At 39.0% G+C, this 22,043-nt stretch overlaps 1 protein-coding gene across 1 annotated transcript in view; it reads right to left on the minus strand.

Moving 5' to 3' along the window:
- Positions 1–22,043, minus strand: part of obscnb (obscurin, cytoskeletal calmodulin and titin-interacting RhoGEF b) — a 59,159-nt gene that overhangs the window by 13,503 nt on the left and 23,613 nt on the right. Inside the window, exons 33-54 of the mRNA XM_088325985.1 lie at positions 21,749–22,015; positions 21,221–21,487; positions 20,216–20,482; positions 19,836–20,102; positions 19,372–19,646; positions 18,205–18,268; positions 17,765–18,031; positions 16,088–16,354; positions 15,693–15,959; positions 14,934–15,200; positions 14,332–14,601; positions 11,966–12,232; positions 11,453–11,731; positions 11,089–11,346; positions 8,918–9,184; positions 8,324–8,596; positions 6,029–6,295; positions 5,334–5,882; positions 3,451–3,741; positions 1,791–2,224; positions 692–1,595; positions 255–536 (exon numbers count right to left, since the gene is read on the minus strand). Coding sequence (XP_088182111.1) covers positions 255–536; positions 692–1,595; positions 1,791–2,224; positions 3,451–3,741; positions 5,334–5,882; positions 6,029–6,295; positions 8,324–8,596; positions 8,918–9,184; positions 11,089–11,346; positions 11,453–11,731; positions 11,966–12,232; positions 14,332–14,601; positions 14,934–15,200; positions 15,693–15,959; positions 16,088–16,354; positions 17,765–18,031; positions 18,205–18,268; positions 19,372–19,646; positions 19,836–20,102; positions 20,216–20,482; positions 21,221–21,487; positions 21,749–22,015 — 6,816 coding nt within the window. The remainder of the gene's footprint in view (positions 1–254; positions 537–691; positions 1,596–1,790; positions 2,225–3,450; positions 3,742–5,333; positions 5,883–6,028; positions 6,296–8,323; positions 8,597–8,917; positions 9,185–11,088; positions 11,347–11,452; positions 11,732–11,965; positions 12,233–14,331; positions 14,602–14,933; positions 15,201–15,692; positions 15,960–16,087; positions 16,355–17,764; positions 18,032–18,204; positions 18,269–19,371; positions 19,647–19,835; positions 20,103–20,215; positions 20,483–21,220; positions 21,488–21,748; positions 22,016–22,043) is intronic.

The raw sequence follows: 22,043 nt of genomic DNA on the forward strand, positions 1-22,043 counted from the left end.
TTTAGTGGTTGCAAGTGAAAATTAAATTGTGCCCTTTATTGGCATGTGCGCTTTACCGTACAAATTCACTTTTTGGAAATGAGAGAACAAGAAGCCTCTGAGTGTCTTGGTAATGAAACATTTGCTGTTGGTTTTGAAATGTTTGGGTGCGATGGACAAAATTATTAGTTAATCGAGACAAACTAAACTGTAGCAACTGATTCTTAATTTTTTTTAAATTTAGCATGTTCAAATGTGAACAAAGACAAACTCACCGTCAACCCTGAGTTCTGCCTTGGTGGATGCAATGCCGCTGCTGTTTTCAGCTGTGCAACGGTAAACGCCCATGTCAGAGGGTAGCACAGCAGTGACTATAAGCTGATGACAGCCTTCCTGGTCCTCATTTATCATGTAGTGATCATTTTCCTCCAGCACTTTGCCGTCCTTGTACCAGCGAACCGTCGGTGTAGGCTTGCCGATCACCACGCAGTCAAAACTGACAGGGTAGCCATCGGGCACATCCTGATTTTGCAACTCCGTCAGGAAGATGGGAGCGGCTTAGGGCGGAATACAAAAACGCGACAGAAACCATCAACTTTACTAAATTGACACTTTGGTTGCAGTCTCAAAATAGCATATGTGCAGTATGCAGTCACAGTGTATTGTAGACCTGAACATGAAATAACTTAAAGATAGTAAGTCATATGCTTACCTGGAGCACCAGACAACAATGCATGAGGTTGTTTTTCTTGAGTGGGCGTGTCCGTGCCATCCTGAGTGTCCCCCATCTTTCGAATGCGTAGTTCTACTTTGAGATGCCCGGCCTCTAGAATGGTGGTCTCTACTGGGACTCCATGGCTCGTAAACATCTCCTGGAACCTCTTAGATGCCACCACTGCTTCTGACCATGTGTCAAAGCGAATATAAATGTATGTGTCATCCTCACGGTAAGATTGCGGATCCGGGGGGCGGAGGTCTCCTTCGTCTGCACTGACAAAAGGTTCTTCCTCTACATCTGGCGGCAGCCGCGTGCGCAGAAGCCGACGGAGGCGTCTGCTTGCTTGCCTTAGCGACTCGTCCATCTCACTGCCCGACGAGCTTTCAGGCTCACTGTCGGCGCTGTATCCAAAAGTCAGTGGACGTCGCCCGGAAGATTCTCTGACTGTTCCCACAGTGACCTTGGCACTGTGTGAATCGACACCAAACTTATTGGTGACTTCGCACGTGTAAACGCCCGTGTCCTTAGTGGTGATGGCAGTGATGACTAACGAGCATGTGCCATCGTTGTAGATGTCAATGTGGTGGTGCTTGCCGTCCGTCAGTGGCTCTCCGTCCTTTAGCCAAAGTACTTTATCGGGTTTACCCTCAGCCACGCATTCCAGTTGTATGGTGCCATTAGGCTCCTTTGTCTGGTCTTTGAAAACCTCCTTAAAGACTGGGCGCATGTCTTTGCGTGCCTTGTAGCCCTTGAAAGCAGCTTGGATCTTGATGGCAGCTTCTCTGAGATCAGGTTCATCTTCTTGGCTGACTTCCACAATGTCAGTCTCCTGTGTTGACACCAGTTTTTTTTCAGACTGCTGAACTGCAGATGTTGACATAGGTTTTTTTTCCGTTCTCTGAACTGCAGGCGTTGACTCCTGTTTTGTTTCGACCCGCTGTACTGCAGTCATTTTCTCTGTTTCGGTCTGCTGAGCTCCCTTTGTTGACACTTCTTTTATCTCAGTGTGCTCAACTGCAGTCGCTGACACTGGTTTTGATTCAGTCCACTCAACTGCAGTTGTTGACTCCTGTTTTGTTTCAGCCTTTTGAACTGCAGCTATGTTCTCGTCAGACATCTGAAAGTGTTTAAAGAAGCGCTCTGTGGCTAGTGACTGGTCATCACAGGTCACAACCGTGACTGAAGACTGAAGCTGACTGCTCTTCTTAAGGTAAGAGACAAGTGAAGAACTGCCAGAACTGGACTCCTCAGATTTAGTGTGCAATTTAGTCTCAGTCTGTGTCTCGCCTTGCTTGGTCTCTGATGACTTCATCTCTACTTTCTTTAATGTACTGTTCTCCTGCTCTGATTTCTTTAGGCCACATTTACTGTCATCCTCTGGATGTTCAGTGATGGAATCCAAAGTAGGCTCGCGACTCATGCGCCTTTTCTTGGCTGAGGCCTCCCACAGTTCATGGAGATCTTCTTCAGCAGCCTCAGGAGGAAGACTGGGCTGTCCTAAATGCTCTGATTCTTTTACAGCCGTTTCTATGGACAGAACGTTTTTTTAATAGGACTTTAGGAAGGAATCATATAGAAAATGCAATCTTATAAAATGGGTACACATGAATTAGGTTATGTGCAGGGTTGGAATGGTTACGTTAAAAATGTTATCAGATACAGATACTAATTACCTGTTGAAAATGTAATCAGTAATGTAATCCGAGTACTATAACATTAAAGTAATTTAACTGGATTACATTCCAATACTTTTAGATTAATCCAATACCAGAAATGCAAATGAAAGACATAAAAAAATGAATAAACAAAATAAAATTACCAAATTTTGTTTAACATAAATGAACATGGTAACCTGGAAAAAGAATTAGAGGAAACAAAGGTTTGATAGTTGCTTGTAGTCCCACAATAAAAGCTTACATTTTAACGACATAGCATAGTTAAAAAAGCAAAAATAAACCTTTCTTTTTTACAAGTCAGGCAAGATATGCTCTGTTTTGGTTTACATTGAGAGGAAATTAGGGACTCAATATTGTTTCAAACACAAAAAGTATTTTTTACTTGTTTGAAGTGGGGATGCCAAAACCTCTTGAAAGTATTCAGGTTTCTCAGGCTAAGTAAATCAGTCTTACAACATAACAATGCAATTATCAAATAGTGGTTTTGAACAATTAACCATAAAATGCAAAAAGAAGATGATCAATTAAATTGACTAAAAGTCCCTGAATGCATCACTAGCGAGTAATTTTTCTGCCTAGTGCACAGTACGCACAAATTAGCAGCCTCACAAAGCTGCAGGAGTGCGCCAATTGAACAAAATGAGTGCTACAATGAAGGAGAAATAAATACAGACAAAAAAAGGGTTTTTACCTGGATGCCGGTCTGTACAATCTGCGCAACAGATACAGCTGGCACCTGTCGTGTTTAAACCTAATCCCTCTATGTCGCTCAGTGATTGAAATTATGACACATTTTGTAAATAGTTTTGAATAAAATTATAGTCTGCAAAGTAATCCTTACTTTAGCTCAATATACCTGTATTTGATTACGTATTTTTTTCTGTAACTGTAACGTAATACAATTCCATTTTTTTGTATCCTGACATGTTACTCCCCAACTCTGGTTATGCGCTATCAATGGAGACCTACCCAAAGTAATCCAAGGTTTACTTTCACACTAATGTGTTGCAAATAAGTCTGTCAATTACATTAACTGCATTGAAAAAGTCCAATGACCGAAATTTTCTTTCCACTCACCAAGCTGTACAGTCTGAGGAAGCTCCACAGGCTCCCCTGTACCAGCTCTGTTGATGGCCGCAATTCTAAATCTGTAGCCAGTGCCTTCAATGAGATTTTCCGCCACAAACTCTGTGTTGCACACAGGACTAGAGTGGCATGGAAGCCAAAGAGAACTTTCTGCTACTCTCAACTCCAACTTGTAGCCAAGAATGGGACTTCCTCCATCATGTAAAGGAGTGAACCAGGAAAGGGTAACAGAATCTTTGGTCTTGCTGAGGACTTCGGGATCCTCGGGTGGATCTGGTACAGCTGTCATACAGAAAGTGGAATAAAATTAGGGGTGCAACTGATAGTTTTAATAACGGATAGATCAGTTGATTATTATTTTGATCAATTGATGAATCAGATTTTTCGAAAATAAATTTTTATTTTTGTTCCATATTAAAGAATGGATATTTTAGACAAATAGAAAAAAACAGAATATTCTTTAATAAAAAAAACAAAAGAACCAAGTCTTTGACAATTAACTTGATAATAAACAAAAAATACACGTACATTTATGCTATACACCTGCACATGTGCAAGATACACTTTTCCTACCACTTAATCCAAAGATCATATTACATTTAGACCTATCACACATAACAAAAATGAAGAAAGTGCAATAAATTATATTTTTATATGTATCCAAATTTTAACCGCCCAAAAATATCAAAAATGTAAACCCACTTTTAAAACTACTTTCAACGAATGAGCTTTTTTATACACATCTTTGAATATGATCAATATTCCCAATGTGCAAATAATATACTGTATGCTTCAAAGATAAACATTATTATTTTACTCTTCACTTTATATATTTTATTCATTTATTTTCATAGTTTGTCTATTTTTTTCTGCAGCAATTTCTGTTCCCTAGTGTTTGACTGATGAATGCCAATTTTGTTTGTAATGATGTAATGTTCAATACAAAAAAAAGAATTAAAAAAAAAATATTACTTATATAAAAACGGTCTCAAGTATCCCTCTGCTGGACCAAAAAGATACTACACCTTTAAAACTTCGCAACGAGATCAAGATTGCATTGATTACTGTGCTTAGTGGCTCATAAATTGCGCAACACAATGAATCGATGAGGTAATTAGTTGCCAACGCTTTTAATAATGTTTTATCTATTCGTTGTTGCAGCAAGATAGAAGATTTGTTTCTAACTCATGCACCACAAAATAAGCAAAGTCTGATTCTATAACCCAAGTGTCCTGAATTTACGAATAAATTCCATTCCAATGCTGTTACTGTAACCTGAATTTCAGTGTTAAAAAGATTACTCTCTTAGGGATGCAAAACATTTGTACTGGAGTAAAAGTTGCATTATTAGCTGCCTACGTAATGTGAGATAAAACTGTTGAAAAAGATGTCACTGCTTATTGGCTTGGAAGATGAAGAATAGTTACCGTTTAAAAGATTCCACTAGTTTCTAGCTCAGAAAAGGAAAACACTTGTTTTTTTAGCAAGAAAAGGTTTGTTTTCAAGGCAGACCCTTAGTTGCGGTAGAAGACTACGTTAGTTTCTAGCAGAGATTAAACTTGTTTTCAGCGTAGAAGTGCTAATGTTATAGCACGGCATGTGCAGATGCACCTTGTATTTTTGATGTCCTATATCATTTAAGCACAATGAAAATATATATGATTGATATTGATGAAGGAAAAAAAGAGTTGCCCGGTTGCACGAAAGTTTAGCGTAAAAATATTTAAACCAATTAATTAATCTGGAAAATAATGTAGTTCCCCCTATATCATTCATATTTATAAATGTATATTACAAAATTGAGAATTTGTAATAATATACACTAAACACATGTCAAAATTGAGTAATTCGAGGAGCCAAACTGTAAGTCTTACCGATAATCGAGAGCTTGGCCATGGAGAGAGCATCTCGGGCTGCAAACGTTATTTCCTGTTGAGGCATAAGCGGTGCTCGCCTCAGGATGAGACGATAGCGACATCCGTCGTTCTTGGTGATCCAGACGTCACCTGTCTTGAGTTCCACCCCGTTGGCATACCAAACAATTTCTGCCTCAGGCACGGGCTCAGTCAACTCAACACAAAACTCTACCCTCTCACCAACGGTGGCTACCATGTCCTCCAGCTGCTTAGCCACACCCAGTTGCCAGCCTTTTACGGAAAGCTGGGCAGATGAGGTGGCCTTGCCGGCTTTGAAGGTGACTGTGCAACTGTCACTAATGCTGAGCTCTTTGAGGAGGAGCAAGTGACGACGACCACTTTCGAAGGTTACAATCTCTGCATTGGGTGATTCCGTCACTGGTTTGCCATCCAGAAGCCACTGGCAGTCTTTGTTCTCCGGGCGAGACAAGGCACACTCAAACAAAGCTTCTCCTCCGTTAAACGTTTCAACATTCTCCAGGCCTTGGACTATGTTGATGGGTTTAGCTAACAGGGAAGGAATGAGAAAAAAAATATTTGATACGATGAATGTTTGAACATAAAGCAGTAGATTAGTTGATAATGCCGCATAAGTCTCAGGAAGGTGAGTCTCTATTGGTCAATGCTCTTCTACCATGTGGAGGAGAGCTCACCTTCCACATGAAGAGAAGCAACCACACGGGTCCCCTCCGCCTCACAGGAGTATGCACCCCTGTCTCCAGCACACACCCGGCTAATGTACAAGCGAGACACAGTCCAGTCCTGCTCCACTACAACCCTGCGGCCATCAGGCTGCAATGGCTGCCCGTCTTTCTTCCATTCGGCCTTCACCGGCCTTGAGAACTGGCAGATGAATTCGGCCGGTTGGTTCTCGACCACCCTAAGGTCTTCCATGTCGTTCACCACATCAAGCGTGGGATCTGAGGTTGAGGTCAGGTGTTACATGGTCACGGTGGTGTTTGAAGACTGAACATATGTGTGTAGCACATGCCAAAGAGGGCTTTAATATCCCTTCGAAATGAGTGATTTTAAAAAGGTAAATGATTGACCTGAAATAAATTCAAGGACAAAAAGGCCAAAATGTGCAAAAGACAAGGTAGAGTAGCCAAATGTTGATCAAGGAGGCCATTTTCAACTCAAAAGAATGGATGTGAAATGTTAAGGAAGGGTAGGGTTGCAGGTTAAGGGGCAGGTTTATCTGGTCGTTTTCTAAGTAAAAGTCAGTAGTAGAAAAGCATTAGGCCAGAAAGGATGGGTGGGGCAGAACTGCACTGTTTACGTTACATCCTACATTTTCTTTTGTCTGTTTTGTCTGATTTTAGCGACAACATCCTAAATTTAGTAGACCCCTATTTTTAATAGGAGTGAGATCATTCAAATTTGCTCAAGTGGGAAGTTGCAAATATTGCACATTTGTGTATGTTTCTAAACTTCATGATAAATAAGTTACAACCAACATTCTTGCAACACATCTGGACATAAACACAAACATGCACAGAGAGGAACTTTTTGAGAATTACAAATTAGTTACAGATCTAACTACAGTACTAGGGAAAAAAACATCCTAATTCGACCTTTATAATGTAAATATGAACTGTGTGCAATGAGTGAATACATGGCTAAAAGGATAGTTTTGATTCGCTGTTAGTTGGATGGATGAATAAATTAATGAATGGACAGAGAGATGAATGAACAAAATATCAAACAGAAACAGAGGTCTCCTGTATTAATCAAAACAAGCTATATGGCTTTAGCAAATTTCAGAAGGCAAATGATGATAATAATGGATCAAAATAGTTTTGTATATTTGCTTTCGTGCCACACCCACATGTATGACATGGTTTTAAATATCAAACCTCATGCTTATGCATACTCAGCACATACATGTATTGATTATCAATACATCTGTGACAGCCTTTTACAAACTTCTGCAGAAAATAAATGTGCGGCAATAGCATGCTTTTTTATTTACAGTGGAATCTCCATGTCAAACATCATCTTTCTGTGACACTGGTTTTAGTTTACTAAGACTAGGGTAAAAACATCAAACATCCGTTCTTCTGTACTGACTGTTTGGCAGTAATTAGCAGAGCATTAAATGAGACAAGCAACTACTAAGACCAACGTGCACTTAATAATCTAAACTGAATCTATAATCCATGTTTTTGGGAAAGTGGGAGCACCCATCCAAAAACTGAGCAGCACATGTAAAAACCACATAGAAGGACTTTAGCGTTCATGTCATATTTAGTTAACCCCTTATCGTAAATATTGTGTAATTATTCCTATCTGGTTGATATTTTTTACAACAACTTTAAAGATATAATGATATTATCAAGACCTGTTTTGGACTGGAAGATCAGTAACTGATAAATAAATGTAGGCCTCAAGAGTTTGACTGTATTCATGATGTTCCACCTTAAAGTGTCAGAGAAACGTTTGTTTGTTTAATCGCAGCCTAAAGAAAAAAAACATCTTTTTCTTTTTTTGGGGCGGGTTTTATCGATACCATACCATAAAGTTCCACCACAATACATTTCATCATTCCTTAAACAGAGTCAAAAACTCCCTTGTTCACTGTATGGTGTAAATGGTGTAACAACAGTCTATATCCCCACAGCTTTAAACACTAGGCCTCGATCACAATGATTGTGATTCGATTGTTAAGATATTATAAATCGGTATGGTTAAAATCCACTCATTTCAATGTCATAAGATTTTCTGATATGAGGAAAAAAGGAGGTGAATTTAAAGTTTGAGTCATATTTTACTGAAATTTGATTTGAATATTAAATGGCACCATTTACAAAATTTTACTTTGGAGTTTCCACTGTATTATCTATAGCAATCGATAGTTAACATATTATTGATTCAAATGTGATCATTTAGTTTCTGCAAAGTATAGGTTATGTCAGCTCTGGTCATATTCATATCCACGTAGGTGATACCTTTGACTAGGAGCTTTGCTGTTGAAGTTAAACTGCCAGCTTTGAACATGACAGTGCCTGAGTCATTGGTGGCCAGGTTCTTAAAGGTGAGAGTGTGGACGTGATCCTCGCTCATCCCTATCTCACTAAAGGGACTGCTCTTCAGCAAAGTGCCGTCCAGCCACCACTGCACCATGTCGGGTGCCTCGCCAGACAACTGACAAGAGAAGGTTGCCCATTCCCCAACAAAAACGTCCACGGCCTTAATACCGCACAAAATGTAGACCTCTTTCGCTGTTGAGTGAGAATACACATATGCAGCAAACCTTTAGGCTCTACATTCTTACCCAGAGATACAGGGGTTCCCGTTGTCCATGTCACATTCTATTTTAAGAACAACGTGTCGATAGCTCATAATGTATACATATCAGTACAAAAACAAGGGCCTATGCTCCCACATCACTTCCAAAAGATGCAATAAAAAAGTGAAATCCTATACTTCTTAGAACAACTTGAAACCACTTCTGTAAAGTTGTAAAACAAGGAACCCCTGTAACTGGTCATGCTATGACAAAAACAAGAAAAGACGGATCGAAGAGCATTTTAATACGCTACCTTCAACTATCACACAGGCAGTTGTAAGTTGATCTCCTGCGTCACAGGTGTAGTAACCGCTGTCCTCTGGATCCAGGTTGCGTATACAGAGCTCTTGAATGCACCCATCTTGCCGGAGTTCATACTTCTTACCGGGCGCAAGAACTGCTCCTCCTTTCCTCCACTCCACAAGGACTCCCGGTTTGGAGAGCTCGCAACGTAGTGTGATGTCATCACCTTCAACAGCATCCTGGTTCTGCAGCTCCTTCTTGAAAAATGCTGGGGAGGCTTGGAAAGAATATAAAATAGGAACATTGGATGTTATTTGTCATGATAGATGATATGTGTTAGTGAGGTCTTTTCATATTTGGAATATTTGGGAGATCTTTAAATATTTTAGTGAGGAAGCCTTTTTGCAATTCGGCCCAACTGTGACATAGCTGATAAGCAATCCAAGTTTCTCAAACCATCGATTGTTGAACTACGCTCCGGTCACTTTCAAGTAAAGCTAGAGAGAAGCCAGCGGTAAGAATGTCTGAAACCCTCTAATACAGAGACACCATCATGTAGCATGGCGGTTACACCTTGGTGATTCATAAGTCCAACAGTAAGCAGAGCTGCATTGGTTCAGTAGATGCACAGATAAGCTACAGTTACCAACATCAGCTTCTAATAAATGACACATTTGATTTCTCGATGACTGAGCTCAATTTTATTCCCCGTATCAAACATATGACTAAAATCCTATGAAAAAGATAGAGCTAGAGTCTGCCCATTTCTCTCAGGCAAACAAAGAGGTACTGATGCATGCTTTTATATCCTCTTGTTTAGATTATTGTAATGCCCTGCTTTTTGGGCTTCCCAAAAAGAACATTGCCAGCTTGCAACTACTCCAAAATTCAGCAGCATGTGTGCTTACAGAGGCCGGGGCAAGGGATCACATGAGACCAGTTTTAAAATCGATGCATTGGCTCCCGTGTGTTTCAGGTTTAAGGTTCTTTTACTAGTTTTTAAATGTCTTAACTATCTTGGGCAATTTTATATGTCTGATTTGCTTTTATTATATCAGCCCTTGTGGTCCCAGAGGTCTTCTGGCAGCGGTTTGTTAACCTTTCCTAAGACGACAACCAAAACCTATGGTAAAGCAGCATTCAACCACTTTGGTCCTCAATGCCAGATGATATCAGGTGTCTGGGGACCTTTGATATTTTTAAGAGTAGGCTGCAGACCCACTTTTTTAATAAGGCCTTTAATATATAATTTTATTTAGTTAGATTTGTTTAAAGTCCAGCCTTTTATTATAAATATTTTACTTTTTATTTCATATTTTTTTGTTCTGCAGTTGTTTTTTTACTATTTTAATTTTTTTATTTGTATTATTTCAGTGTTTCCCCGTTTTGGCGGGGGTCACACTGGTAATGTGGTTGAATGGCTGCGAATCCTTTCATGAGGCCATCTGCTGCCATCCCTATCATTGTGGATGTGTCTGTGTATTAGGTGCCTTGGGTTGTAGGTAGGGATAAAGGAGGGGGCTTTATCGTCTTATTGTACACAACATGTATTTATACAGTACTTTGAGTAGCAATTTATTGCCTAAAAAGTGATTAACAAATAAATTTGATTTTTTTCAGGCCCATTATTAAAAAAGCGATCGTGTTCCCCATCCGATTACTGTAAATTGGATAATTTGTGATCTTTAAGGTGATATGTCAATTTATTTATTAAAATATTTGTTAAGACTTTTAAATAACTGGATCATATTTTTATAAGATCCACCATGTCTTCATAACAGGAAAATATTATTTGATTTTGTCAGGCCCATTATTAAAAAGCGATCGTGTTCCCCATCTGATTACTGTAAATTGGATAATTCTTGATCTTTGAGGTGATATGTCAATTTATTTATCAAAATATTTGTTAAGACTTTTAAATAACTGGAACATATTTTTATAAGATCCACCATGTCTTCATAACAGGAAAATATTATTTGATTTTGTCAGGCCCATTATTAAAAAGCGATCGTGTTCCCCATCTGATTACTGTAAATTGGATAATTTGTGATCTTTGAGGTGATATGTCAATTTATTTATCAAAATATTTGTTAAGACTTTTAAATAACTGGAACATATTTTTATAAGATCCACCATGTCTTCATAACAGGAAAATATTATCTTAGTAAGGGATTCCATTACCTTCAACAGCCAGGGTGATGTCACACCGATCATCTACAGTCTCACATGTGTACGTCCCTGCATCTTCGAGCAGCAAATTATGAATTTGAAGCTGATGAAAGGCTCCATTCTGCTTTAGGTCATACTTGAGACCTGCTTTGATGACCACATTGTTTCTCATCCAAATCATGGTCACCTTCGGGTCTGAGATGGTGCAGGCCAGGGTTACAGTTTCGCCTTCTGTTGCTACTGTGTTGTTTGGCTTCTCAACAATGAGCACTGGAAGGGATACAAAATATAATAGTCAATAAATAATCATTCAGAATTCTTCAGTTATGGCGTTAGATTTCCATGTGCCAAGATAATCTGGTATTTTATCCTCTACCTCTTGGTTTCTCTTCCACCAGGAAACAAGCGACACTCTTTTCTTTGCCTACAACAAAGGCAATGTCTCCCGATTCGTCAGTGGTCACCATCTTCAGGACCAAGCGATGCACTTTGCCATCGCAGCTCATCTGGTTTAGATCATTGTTCTGTAGGAGGTTGTCTGCGAGCCACCACTGTCCATTGGTCACACCGGCATGAGACAATTTCACTTCGAAAATGGCGTCTTGCCCCGTTTGCACAGTAAGGTCATGCAGTTCTTGAAGGATACGCACGTGTTCTGAGGATGAAAGGGATTTCATGGACAAAGCTTAAACTTGAATGAACTGTACCGTAGTTGAAGTTTCATAGGTACAGTGTATTTTTTTTTCTTTTTTTAACTCAACTTTACTATTTGAAGTTATGAATGGTGCAGAATAAAATACTTTGTTGAGAAGTGTAATACGTACTGTAAAATATGTTTTTATAAATTTTGAGAGTCAAAATGCAGTAAGAGACAAGAAAAATATTTTACCTTTCACAGTAACCATGGCAATGCTTTTCTTGTCACCTGTGTCACAACTGTACTCGCCACTATCCTCCGGTTTTATTTTGTGAATAGTAAGAGTTTGAGTGGCAGCGCTCTGCTCTATGCTGTATTTCTCTCCGTGGCTGAGGAGGATGGAGCCTTTCCGCCAGGAAACAGTGCAGTCAGGGCTTGATGTCTCGCAGGACAAAGTCAGTTTTTCACCCTCAGTGCCTTCCTGGTTGTCCAGGTTCTTTTTGAATGAAATAGGCGCAGCTGTCAAAAAACAAAATCACCACTGAGAATAAGTCACTTTTTTCCTGGGCTCTGATAAAAATACCACCATATAACTATAGTATCGTAAAATATTTTTTTCAGCCAAGGACCCCTTAACCAACGATTCACGGAGGATTTTTGGCTTGCTTAGGCATGCATTTTGTTGTTACTTTTAATAATATCTTACATTGCCAAAATCATGTATGTTTTATTCGCCACAATCATTTTGGCCTTTTTCCAAATTTTACTGCGTAACGGAAGGAAACTATAGAGCATACGTGTTAAACTTCCCGTGAAATCATTTTAAGTCAAGTCATAAAATGGCTCTCAAACTAAAGGTCCCATATGCAGCGCTTTAGCTTCCCTGTTGCTGCAAGACTTCTCGGAACCAATCCCATATCAATCCAATTAGCTGTAGCCTGACGAGCGCAGACACTTTAAAAACTATCTACTGTACTGATAAACAACACATCGGCCAGTTGAAAAAAACTGGGAGGTGCATTATCAGTGAGTGTCAGGAAGCGGAGACGTGAGGTCCGGGGACGAGCTTCTATCTTCGGAAGGCTAAATGGAGAAAAGCAGGGTGACGTTTCTGTTGTGTGTTCTGTGGATTATGCGAATGGTTTACCCTCACAATGGCCAAGAGAAAAGTTGAATCTGAAAACGGAGCCTTTCAAAACCGGAATATATGTTTACTGCCATTGTTGGTAAACCAATGTGCTAATGTGGCCATAATTAAGGAATGTAATGTAAAAAGGCACTGCGAGACAAAACATCAGGATAAACTGAAAAACCTGAACGCAGAGCAGAAAATACAGAAAGTTGAAGAGTCAAAGAAGAATATGAAGACGTTTTTTTTCACTAAACAAAATCCCAAAGTAAAAGGCACAAATTTTGTTTATTTTTCCAATTTTTTAATTGTAGAATAATATTCCTATCTGTTTTAAATTCAAAATTATGTAAAAGAAAAAGTCAAGTTTTAGTGTGTTTAATAAATATTTATCCTGCCCCTCTGTACAAATGAGTTTGACACACCTGCTCTGGAGCATTGGGTCTCCAACATGGTGCCTGTTAACTGACATGATGTTTTAGTGGTTGACTTGTCTTCTAATAATTACAACCTGGTAATAACATGGTAGTAACAAAAGTTACTTGGAAACGTATATCAAAATGGTAGCCTTTTGCGCCAATCAGTGACAAAAAGCATCATTCACCTTTAAAAAGGTTGGTGACAAGACTTACTCTACTCTAGAGCAGGGGTCTCAAATGTGGTGCCCACAGGCACAATGGTGTGACATAAGTCAATTTAGGTGGCTGCGGACTGAAATAAGCTTACCAGCGCTTGGGCACTGTCTTTTCATAGTAAAATTGTTATTTTTTTAGTGATGCCTTAAGTCTGATTAACCCTACCTACAATAATTAACCAACATGATAACTTGTTATTTTAGAAAAGAATATCAAACTGGTAGCCGTTTACCGTAATTAGTTACAAAAAGTAGCTCTCAACTTGAAAAAGGTTGGAGACCCTTGGTCCATATACTAAGGTCTATCTAAGGGGAAGGTAATCGGATGAAGTAATAGGGTGAAATTAACGTAAGGTAATGGGATGAAGTAATCTACATATTGAATTTGTTTTTTAGGTAAAGGAGCAAGGAAGCAAGCTAAAAAATTGAGACAGTGAACATTATGTAAACAAATATTACTGAACTTTAATTTGTCATTGTTTTGATAGGTTAAGATTAGCATTTGTGGTGTTTTGATGTGCCACTGTAATTTAAACAAAATACAACCCTTAGTTAAAAACAAAATATGAATTCTCTATCGTAATAACGTTACCTTATGAGTAAGAGTACCACGTACCCTTAAAAACAGGAGCAAAAACAATCATTCAAGAGCAATTATATCAACATGTGATGTTAGGCAGAACCTATAAGTAATTTTGAAATGAAAATATTTTAAAAGATGCATGGTTTTAGGGAAAAAGAATAATTAATAGGACAGTAGAACCACCATGTTTTCAAATCATTTATATTCAAGATGGAGGAGATTTCATGTTTTATGGTAAGTACATGTTATGTAGAGCTAATGTTTTTCATTACCTCTGACTGTCAAGGCAGCTGTGGATGTGTTGTTGCCCACTGAAAAAGTGACAATGCCTGAATCTGCCGTTGTGACGCCTCGAAGCATGAGGCTGTGCATACAACCATCTGTCCTAATAACATTCATTTCATTATTCTGTAGAGGGGTATCTTGGAGTTTCCATTGAGCTGGCGGCGCGTCTTTCTGTGAGACCAGACATTCAAAGTAGACGTCTTCGCCTTCACATACTATGCAGCTCTCCAAGAATTTGACTATGGACATCTCATTTTCTGTGTAAGAGATGAACACTTCATGTTTTGGAGCAGAAAAGTCTTCATAATTATGTAAAAAAAGGGAGGTGTGTTAAAAGTGGTAATAGGATGAGTTGAGTGATCACAAACAGCAACTCAAAGGTTTGTGTCATTAGAGAGAAGTGGGAGAAGAAGATCAAATTTCACACTTGTGAAGGCATATTACATTTGATCATTTCAAATGTAGCCAAGAAAAGTGAAAACAGGATCAGTGGAGATAGAATTCACACCCACAAGAGATGAAAAAGTGAGTCAAACAGTAATGAAAAAAGTGCACATGGGAGGAAAAAAATATATGAAAAAGAGCATACCCTGCACAGTGAGGGTGGCTGAGGTCTTGTGACTGCCCGTATCACATGAATATTCTCCCGAGTCAGCTCTCTGCAACTTATAGATGACAAGTTCTACAACTGTTCCTGCCTGTTTCAAGTGATACTTGCTGCTGGACACCAGCACCCTGTCACCATGTCTCCAGATCACACTCGCTCCGGGTTTTGTGGTTTCACAGCGGAGAACGACACTCTCCCCTGACTGCCTCTCAATGTTCTGTAGTTGACTTTTGAAAAGCACTGGTTGGGCTAGGAACAAAGTACATTATGACATTTGTGGTGAATAATGCTACACTAAAAATACCAAAAAATGGATGCCAAAAGCGGGGTAGACAGCCGACTTCTGACCGAGTCCACAAAAGGCCAATTATTTGATTAAGTCTGAGATGTATTACAGTCAGAACGTAAACAAAAAATAAACAAATTGTTCTAAATTATCTTGCAAAATTGAACCCTGTCAGGGCTGAATAAGAAGATTGGAATCTCCCAACCACTGTATTGTAGATTTATCATAAAATTTAGACAACTAGCTGCAATTTGCACAACATTTTTAACCACCGTGCCTTGGAAGAATAAAATATTTTTCTCATGATTTTTGATTTTTTTCCCCCCAATGAATTACATTTTCAAAAGCTAACATTTTTTTTTGAGTCCATTACAAATATTCGCCATGCACAACACTTTTGAGTTGAGTGTCTCCCGCTTAAGACAAACCAGTAACTTATAATGGTAAATACATACCCTTCACATCCACGTATGCTTTAGTTTGATGTAACCCAGCATCACATGTATAACACCCCATGTCATCTTTGTCTACATAGTGGATTACTAGCCTGGCGGTGCACTCAGTTTGTCTAATGTCATACTTGGAACATGGACAAAGACCAAGTTCTTCTTTCCTCCACTCAACAAGAACGCCAGCTTTGGAGAGCTCACACTCTAGAGACACATTTTCTCCCTCATCAGCTGCTTGGTCTTTCAGTTCTTTTGTAAAAGTGACTGGGAGAGCTGATGGATAGAAGGCAATGACCGAGAAAATATGAATTGGGAATGGAGATGGTGGAATGGGAAGTCGGAGAAAGAAATTGAAAAGACTAAAATGGGCATCTTAAATCAGAAATAGTCATCTATCGTACCATTGACTTTAAGGGAGGCGGTGCTTGTTACGTCTTCCCAAGAACATGAATACATTCCTGTGTCACAGGGCTCCAAGTCATAGACTTGAAGTTGGTAACGAGATCCATTTTGTATCATCTGATATTTTTCTCCACAGCTCAGGAGTTGAGTTCCTTTTTTCCACTCAACTGGAAGTCCCGGTTCAGAAAGCTCACAGAGCAGAGTAACGCATTCTCCTTCGACTGACTCTTGGCATTCAACTTCTTGAATCAATGTGACTGGAAGTACTAGCAATGAAAGAAATGGATCATAGAAAATGGGTCATGTGTGGTAATGAACTTCAGCTTAGACAGCAGCTCAGAGACGTAATAAGGAGTTGAAGAAATACCAAATTGTCTATCATTAAAAAAAAAATCCCTGTTCACATGATAAAAAGAGATAGGAATTCCGTTTAGCCTTTCCGAGAAACTAAACACAGAACCAAATCCCATCTAAGATCTAAACAAACCTAGAAATGTTTGACCTCACGTCTTTGAAGTGAAGCCTAATGTTGGGAATAATGTCACACCTTCTTCTTTCAAGCCATGTAAATCAAGAGAAATATAATCAAATAGCAAAAAAAAACATCTAAATCTTCAGTATAATGAAACGGGTCACATAAGGACTAGCATTACCTGTTTCAAGAATCGCCTGCTTGATTTTTAGAAAGATTCAATATTTTTCGGGTTACATCGGCTGAAAAGCGAACACTTCATAAATGCAACGGCAGTAGTAAAATATTTAGAGCCAACACCTGAGCAAAACCAACAGCTGTCAGAGAAAACGAACTGCATGCTCCCAGCAGCACCATACTATAATAAACACACTTAAAAAAACCAAGGAAAATATCGCCACATCCCAAAACACCAAAGTTGCATTTGACATAAACTCTATCCAAACCCAAGTTCAAAACAGGCATAACTGTGCATGATGAAAATCACAGACATTTTGGACCAGACAGCAAAAGACAAGCCTTTAAAATACATAAACATCAGACAAGTGAACCACAGCATTGTAAAAGTACAAAGACAACAATTTGCATGCATCCATTGGCAAACACAACAGTTGCTATTTGTACACAACATACATTTAAGCCAAATCAGTGAGGATTTGAAACAGCCGATGCACTCAAACAGGATACCAACACTCAAACCAACCACATAAAGTCAATTTAATTGATTTTTTTTTTCAAATCATCGTAGTTCACATCCTCTTTAGAATATTTCAGCCATGTACAAAGTGACTACATATTTAAAAATGAAGATGCAATGCAAATAATAAAAACAAGCACAGAATACTGAAATTTCAATGACAGACTCCACAAAGGACATAAAACCATGAGAGCATTAATACCTTCAACTTTCTCTTTGTGTTCCAGTAATTTTGCTTCCTCTTTAGCAGCAGGGAAGAAAGCTGCTGGCTTTGTGGCTGAGAGAAAATAGTGTCATGATAGACAGTGCAAACTATTGACCATCCTCTACCTAGCTATGAGATAATGCAAAGCCAAATTTGAAGGCCAGTATCTATTCAGGCTATGAAACAAATCACTGACAAGCTTAGGCCAGTTGAACTATTTTCAAAAACAGTTACAGGTAAAGCTTGACAATAAATTCCAAAGAAGTAAGTCTCCATAAAAAGCTGTCTTTGCAACTGCCTACCATTGATCTTGATGCGGGCTGTGGTTGTCTGCTCCCCACAAACACAGCTGTAGTCTCCACTGTCTTCCGGCAGAACATGTGTGATAAGCATTACGTTCGAACACTTTTGCTGTTTCATCCTGTACTTGTCTCCGTGCGTCAAGACCTGAACTCCTTTCTTCCATTCCACTGAGGCTAAAGGCTTGGATGTATCACAGCGAAGTGTCACAGTAAGTCCTTCGTTGGCCTCTTGACTCTTCAGTTGCTTTGTGAAAGTCACTGGTTCGACTAAAATATAAAGATGCGTTCACTGACCGATTAACCGCTTCTCAGCTGGAGCTTATTTCAGCTAGCTAAGGCTCACAGGTGTGGTATACGCTGGACTGGTCAGCAAATAGCTTCATTCACACTCATCATTACGCTTCTTTCGGCCTCTTAACATTTCTACACATATACTGTACCTTCAACTCTGAGCTCCTGAGTCCCTTGTTTTACAAGTTGCTGTTCAAAGATCTCACTGGTCTGCTGCAGTGTCACCACTATGAAATCAAATATTGTATTGAAAACTGATGTAGAAAACTGCTTAGGTTTGTGTCACAAAGCTGGATATTTCTGACAACATTGAAGACAACAAAAACCAGCATCGTGCAACGTGAAACAATTTGTTCTTATCATATCCTGGCAAAAGTTGGCTTGTTAAGGAACAGGAACAACAAATGTGCTACTGACAAAACATGTAATAATTCATCAATTCACCAATTGTAACGTATAAGTGCTTATACAGTTTCCCAAAACCAATTTACGTGATGAAAGGACACACATTGTGCCACAAATCAAAAGCCAAGCCAAAAAATGAACAATGGGACACTTCCACTGACTACAGAGATGCACAGGACAGACATTCAAAAAATAACATTGAAATTGGCTGACATTACCTTCTACAGCTTCATTTATTTCCTGCTTCTGCCTTTTTTCCTTATGAACTACCAACATGGATTCAGTCTTACTGGCTGAAAAGCAATAATAATAAAGATATAATAGCAGCCCACTGTCACCATTTGAAACAATCCAGCGGAAGTGGCAACCAAATGCTATCTTCCTGCTATGCCAATAACTTTCACTGTGTTTTGTTACTAGGGTGTTTGGCTAGGTTCACACTGCAGAGTTTAATGCTCAATTCCGATTTTTTTGTGAAATCAGATGTTTTGTTGAGAGCTTCCACATTTCCATCTAAATGTGATCTGTATGTGACTTGATCTTTCCGTGTGAACGCCACAACCTTCACGCATTCGCAGAAATGGACGCTGACGTCACACGCAATGCACTCACGCTTGCGAAAGTATTCCTAGATGTTAACAGCGGAGCGCTGCCGGGAGAAAAGCTTCCTGCTCCACAGCTGAGAGGAAAATATATTGGAACGCAATACTTAATGTGTTCCTCAAAAGAGGGTACAAGTGAGAAAACAATGAGAGCCATGACGACCAAAGGCCCATGAATACCAAAAAAAGAGTTGGAAGAAGGTAAATGCTCGTAAAAAACGGGCAATGATATCCCAAATGATGTCTGAAAATTGCAGTTAAGTAAAAAATGTAAAATAGAAAAGAGCACAGATTTGTTAAATAACACACTTTCTTACCTTTAATCATGAGACTCGCAGTTGTTTTATTGTCTCCGCAAATACAGCTGTACTCTCCGCTGTCCCCTCGGGTTGCTTTATGAATAAAAAGTTCATTCACAGCTGCGTCTTGCTTCATCTGGTACATTTCACCAGACTTCAGGACCTGTCGTCCCTTCTTCCATTCTACTGACGCTCCTGGTTTGGACGTCTCACAGTAAAAAATGACGCTGGATCCCTCATCTGCCTCCTGACTTTGCAGCTCTTTTGTGAAGGTGACCGGTAATGCTGAAAAAAAAATCCAATTTGAGTAATCAACAAGATGACTTGACATAAGAAAAAGTTATAACAAATTCAAACAAAGTGACATTACAGATGCACATTATGTATTTAGAGCCTTTAAAATCGTACAGAATCCAATCCTTGATGCTGATGGTTGGCGTCAATATATAAAAAGTGACTGAAACTTTCTCCTACCTATCACGGTAAGGTTAGCTGAGGTGTTGTTTTCGCCACACACACAACTGTACTCCCCACTGTCTTCTTCTGCTGCTTTATCAATGAAGAGTTCATTCACAGTGGCCTGTTGCTTCATTTGGTATTTTTCACCCGCTTTAATCAATTTTCCTCCTTTCTTCCACTCCACTGCAACTAAAGGTTTAGATGTCTCACAGCGAAGTGTAACACTGGAACCTTCTTCAGCTTCCTGACTCTGCAGCTTCTTTGTGAAGGTCACTGGTCGGGCTAAAGGTATTAATTAATTAGCAAATAAAAGCATGCTGAGAAGACATCTCAAGATCATTTTTTTATTTAAAAAGTAACTCTTCAAAAAAATAATTGCTGGGTGTTCATCATACCTTTAATGGTCAGGCTAGCAGTAGTGCTGTTCTCCCCGCAAACACAACTGTACTCCCCATTGTCTTCTGGCATGGCATGGCTGATACGGAGCTCATTCACGCACGTCTGCTGCTTTATGTTGTATTTTTCACCAGACTTCAGCACTTGTCTTCCTTTTTTCCATTCCACTAGAACTGAAGGTTTAGACGTCTCACAGAGTAGAGTAACAGGTGATCCTTCTTCGGCCTCTTGAGTTTGGAGCTTCTTTGTGAAGGTCACTGGTTGGGCTAAACATAATTACTTCAGTCAGCAACCGATGATGTCAATCTGATTACATTTTAGGAATAACAAAAAACAGGGTGAGTTGGAACTCACGAAGTGGTTGTCAAAGCTCTCTAAAACTAGCCCTTACAATTGTTAAACAATAAATAAATTAAACTGCTTAAACTTGTAAATAAAATCTTATATCATTTATAAATTTTATATATATATATATATATATATATATATATATATATATATATATATATATATATATATATATATATATACACCGGTACATATATACATGCATACATACATACACACACACACACACACACACACACATACATCCAGCCCATATTTTAGTGAGTATAAAACACACTGTGTTAACAACTCCTGTTTACAAATACAGACTACAGTAGTAAAAAATGCTATAGAGCAACCAAACATGTGATTCACATATTTTTTGGCCAATTGCAGGCTTTGTTTTGCCCCGCTTTAGCCTATGCGAGCCTGTAAATGCTAAAAAGGACCCGCCTCCTTTACCTCCAAATAAATTTAGCCAATAGTGACCGATTCAAATGATGATTGACACATTGTTTAGGAAATGAAACGCCGGTATAAATATATCCCAGGATACAGCATACATATTTTTTCTCTTTTTTTTTTACTCAACTTCAAAACATCTCAACTTACAAACTGTCTCCTCACATTTTATCGTATTTTTCTTTCAATATTTTTGGACATAATGTCCATCCTACCTTTAACAGTAAGGGTAGCTGATGTGTTGTTCTCCCCACACACACAACTGTACTCCCCGCTGTCTTCTGGCACTGCTTCACTGATGTGAAGTTCATTGACACATGCCTTTTGCTTCATCTGGTACTTTTCTCCAGACTTTAGCACTTGTCGTTCCCTTTTCCACTCCACTGGGGCAGCAGGTTTCGATGTTTCACAGCGCAGAGTAACCTGGGATCCTTCATCTGCCTCTTGAGTCCGCAGCTTCTTTGTGAAGGTCACTGGTTTGGCTAAACACATTAATTGGTCAGCTTGTAAAAATATCATGATTATATCAGACAATAAAGTCACCCTATGATGGTTTGCTAAATTTGTTAGATGTTTCGAGAAAAAAGCATGCTTTGTAGTACGAAGCATATTTTACAAGAAAATATGACTCCACTAATTAAAGGAGTTTGGGGTCATTGCTTTTCTGAAGTTCAGATAAATGAAAGACTTTATGATTTTAGTTTTATTTATTAGTTTTCAAACTGATATTATGTCCCAAATACCCTTGATAGTGATGCTAGTTGCAGTGATGTTCTCCCCGCACACACAGCTGTACTCCCCGCTGTCTTCTGGCAACCCTTCACTGATGTGGAGTTCATTGACACATGCTTGCTGCTTTATCTGGTATTTTTCTCCAGACTTGACCACTTGTTGTCCCTTTTTCCACTCAACTGAAGTTTCAGGTTTGGATATCTCACAGCGTAACACTATCTTGGATCCCTCTTCAGCTTCCTGGCTCTGCAGCTTCTTCGTGAATGTCACGGGTAGGGCTGGGGGTGTTACATTGTAAATATAAAA

Source organism: Urocampus carinirostris, chromosome 1, assembly GCF_059441175.1.
Source record: "Urocampus carinirostris isolate Australia breed hairy pipefish chromosome 1, RoL_Ucar_1.0, whole genome shotgun sequence".
NCBI classification, from domain to species: Eukaryota; Metazoa; Chordata; class Actinopteri; order Syngnathiformes; family Syngnathidae; genus Urocampus; species Urocampus carinirostris.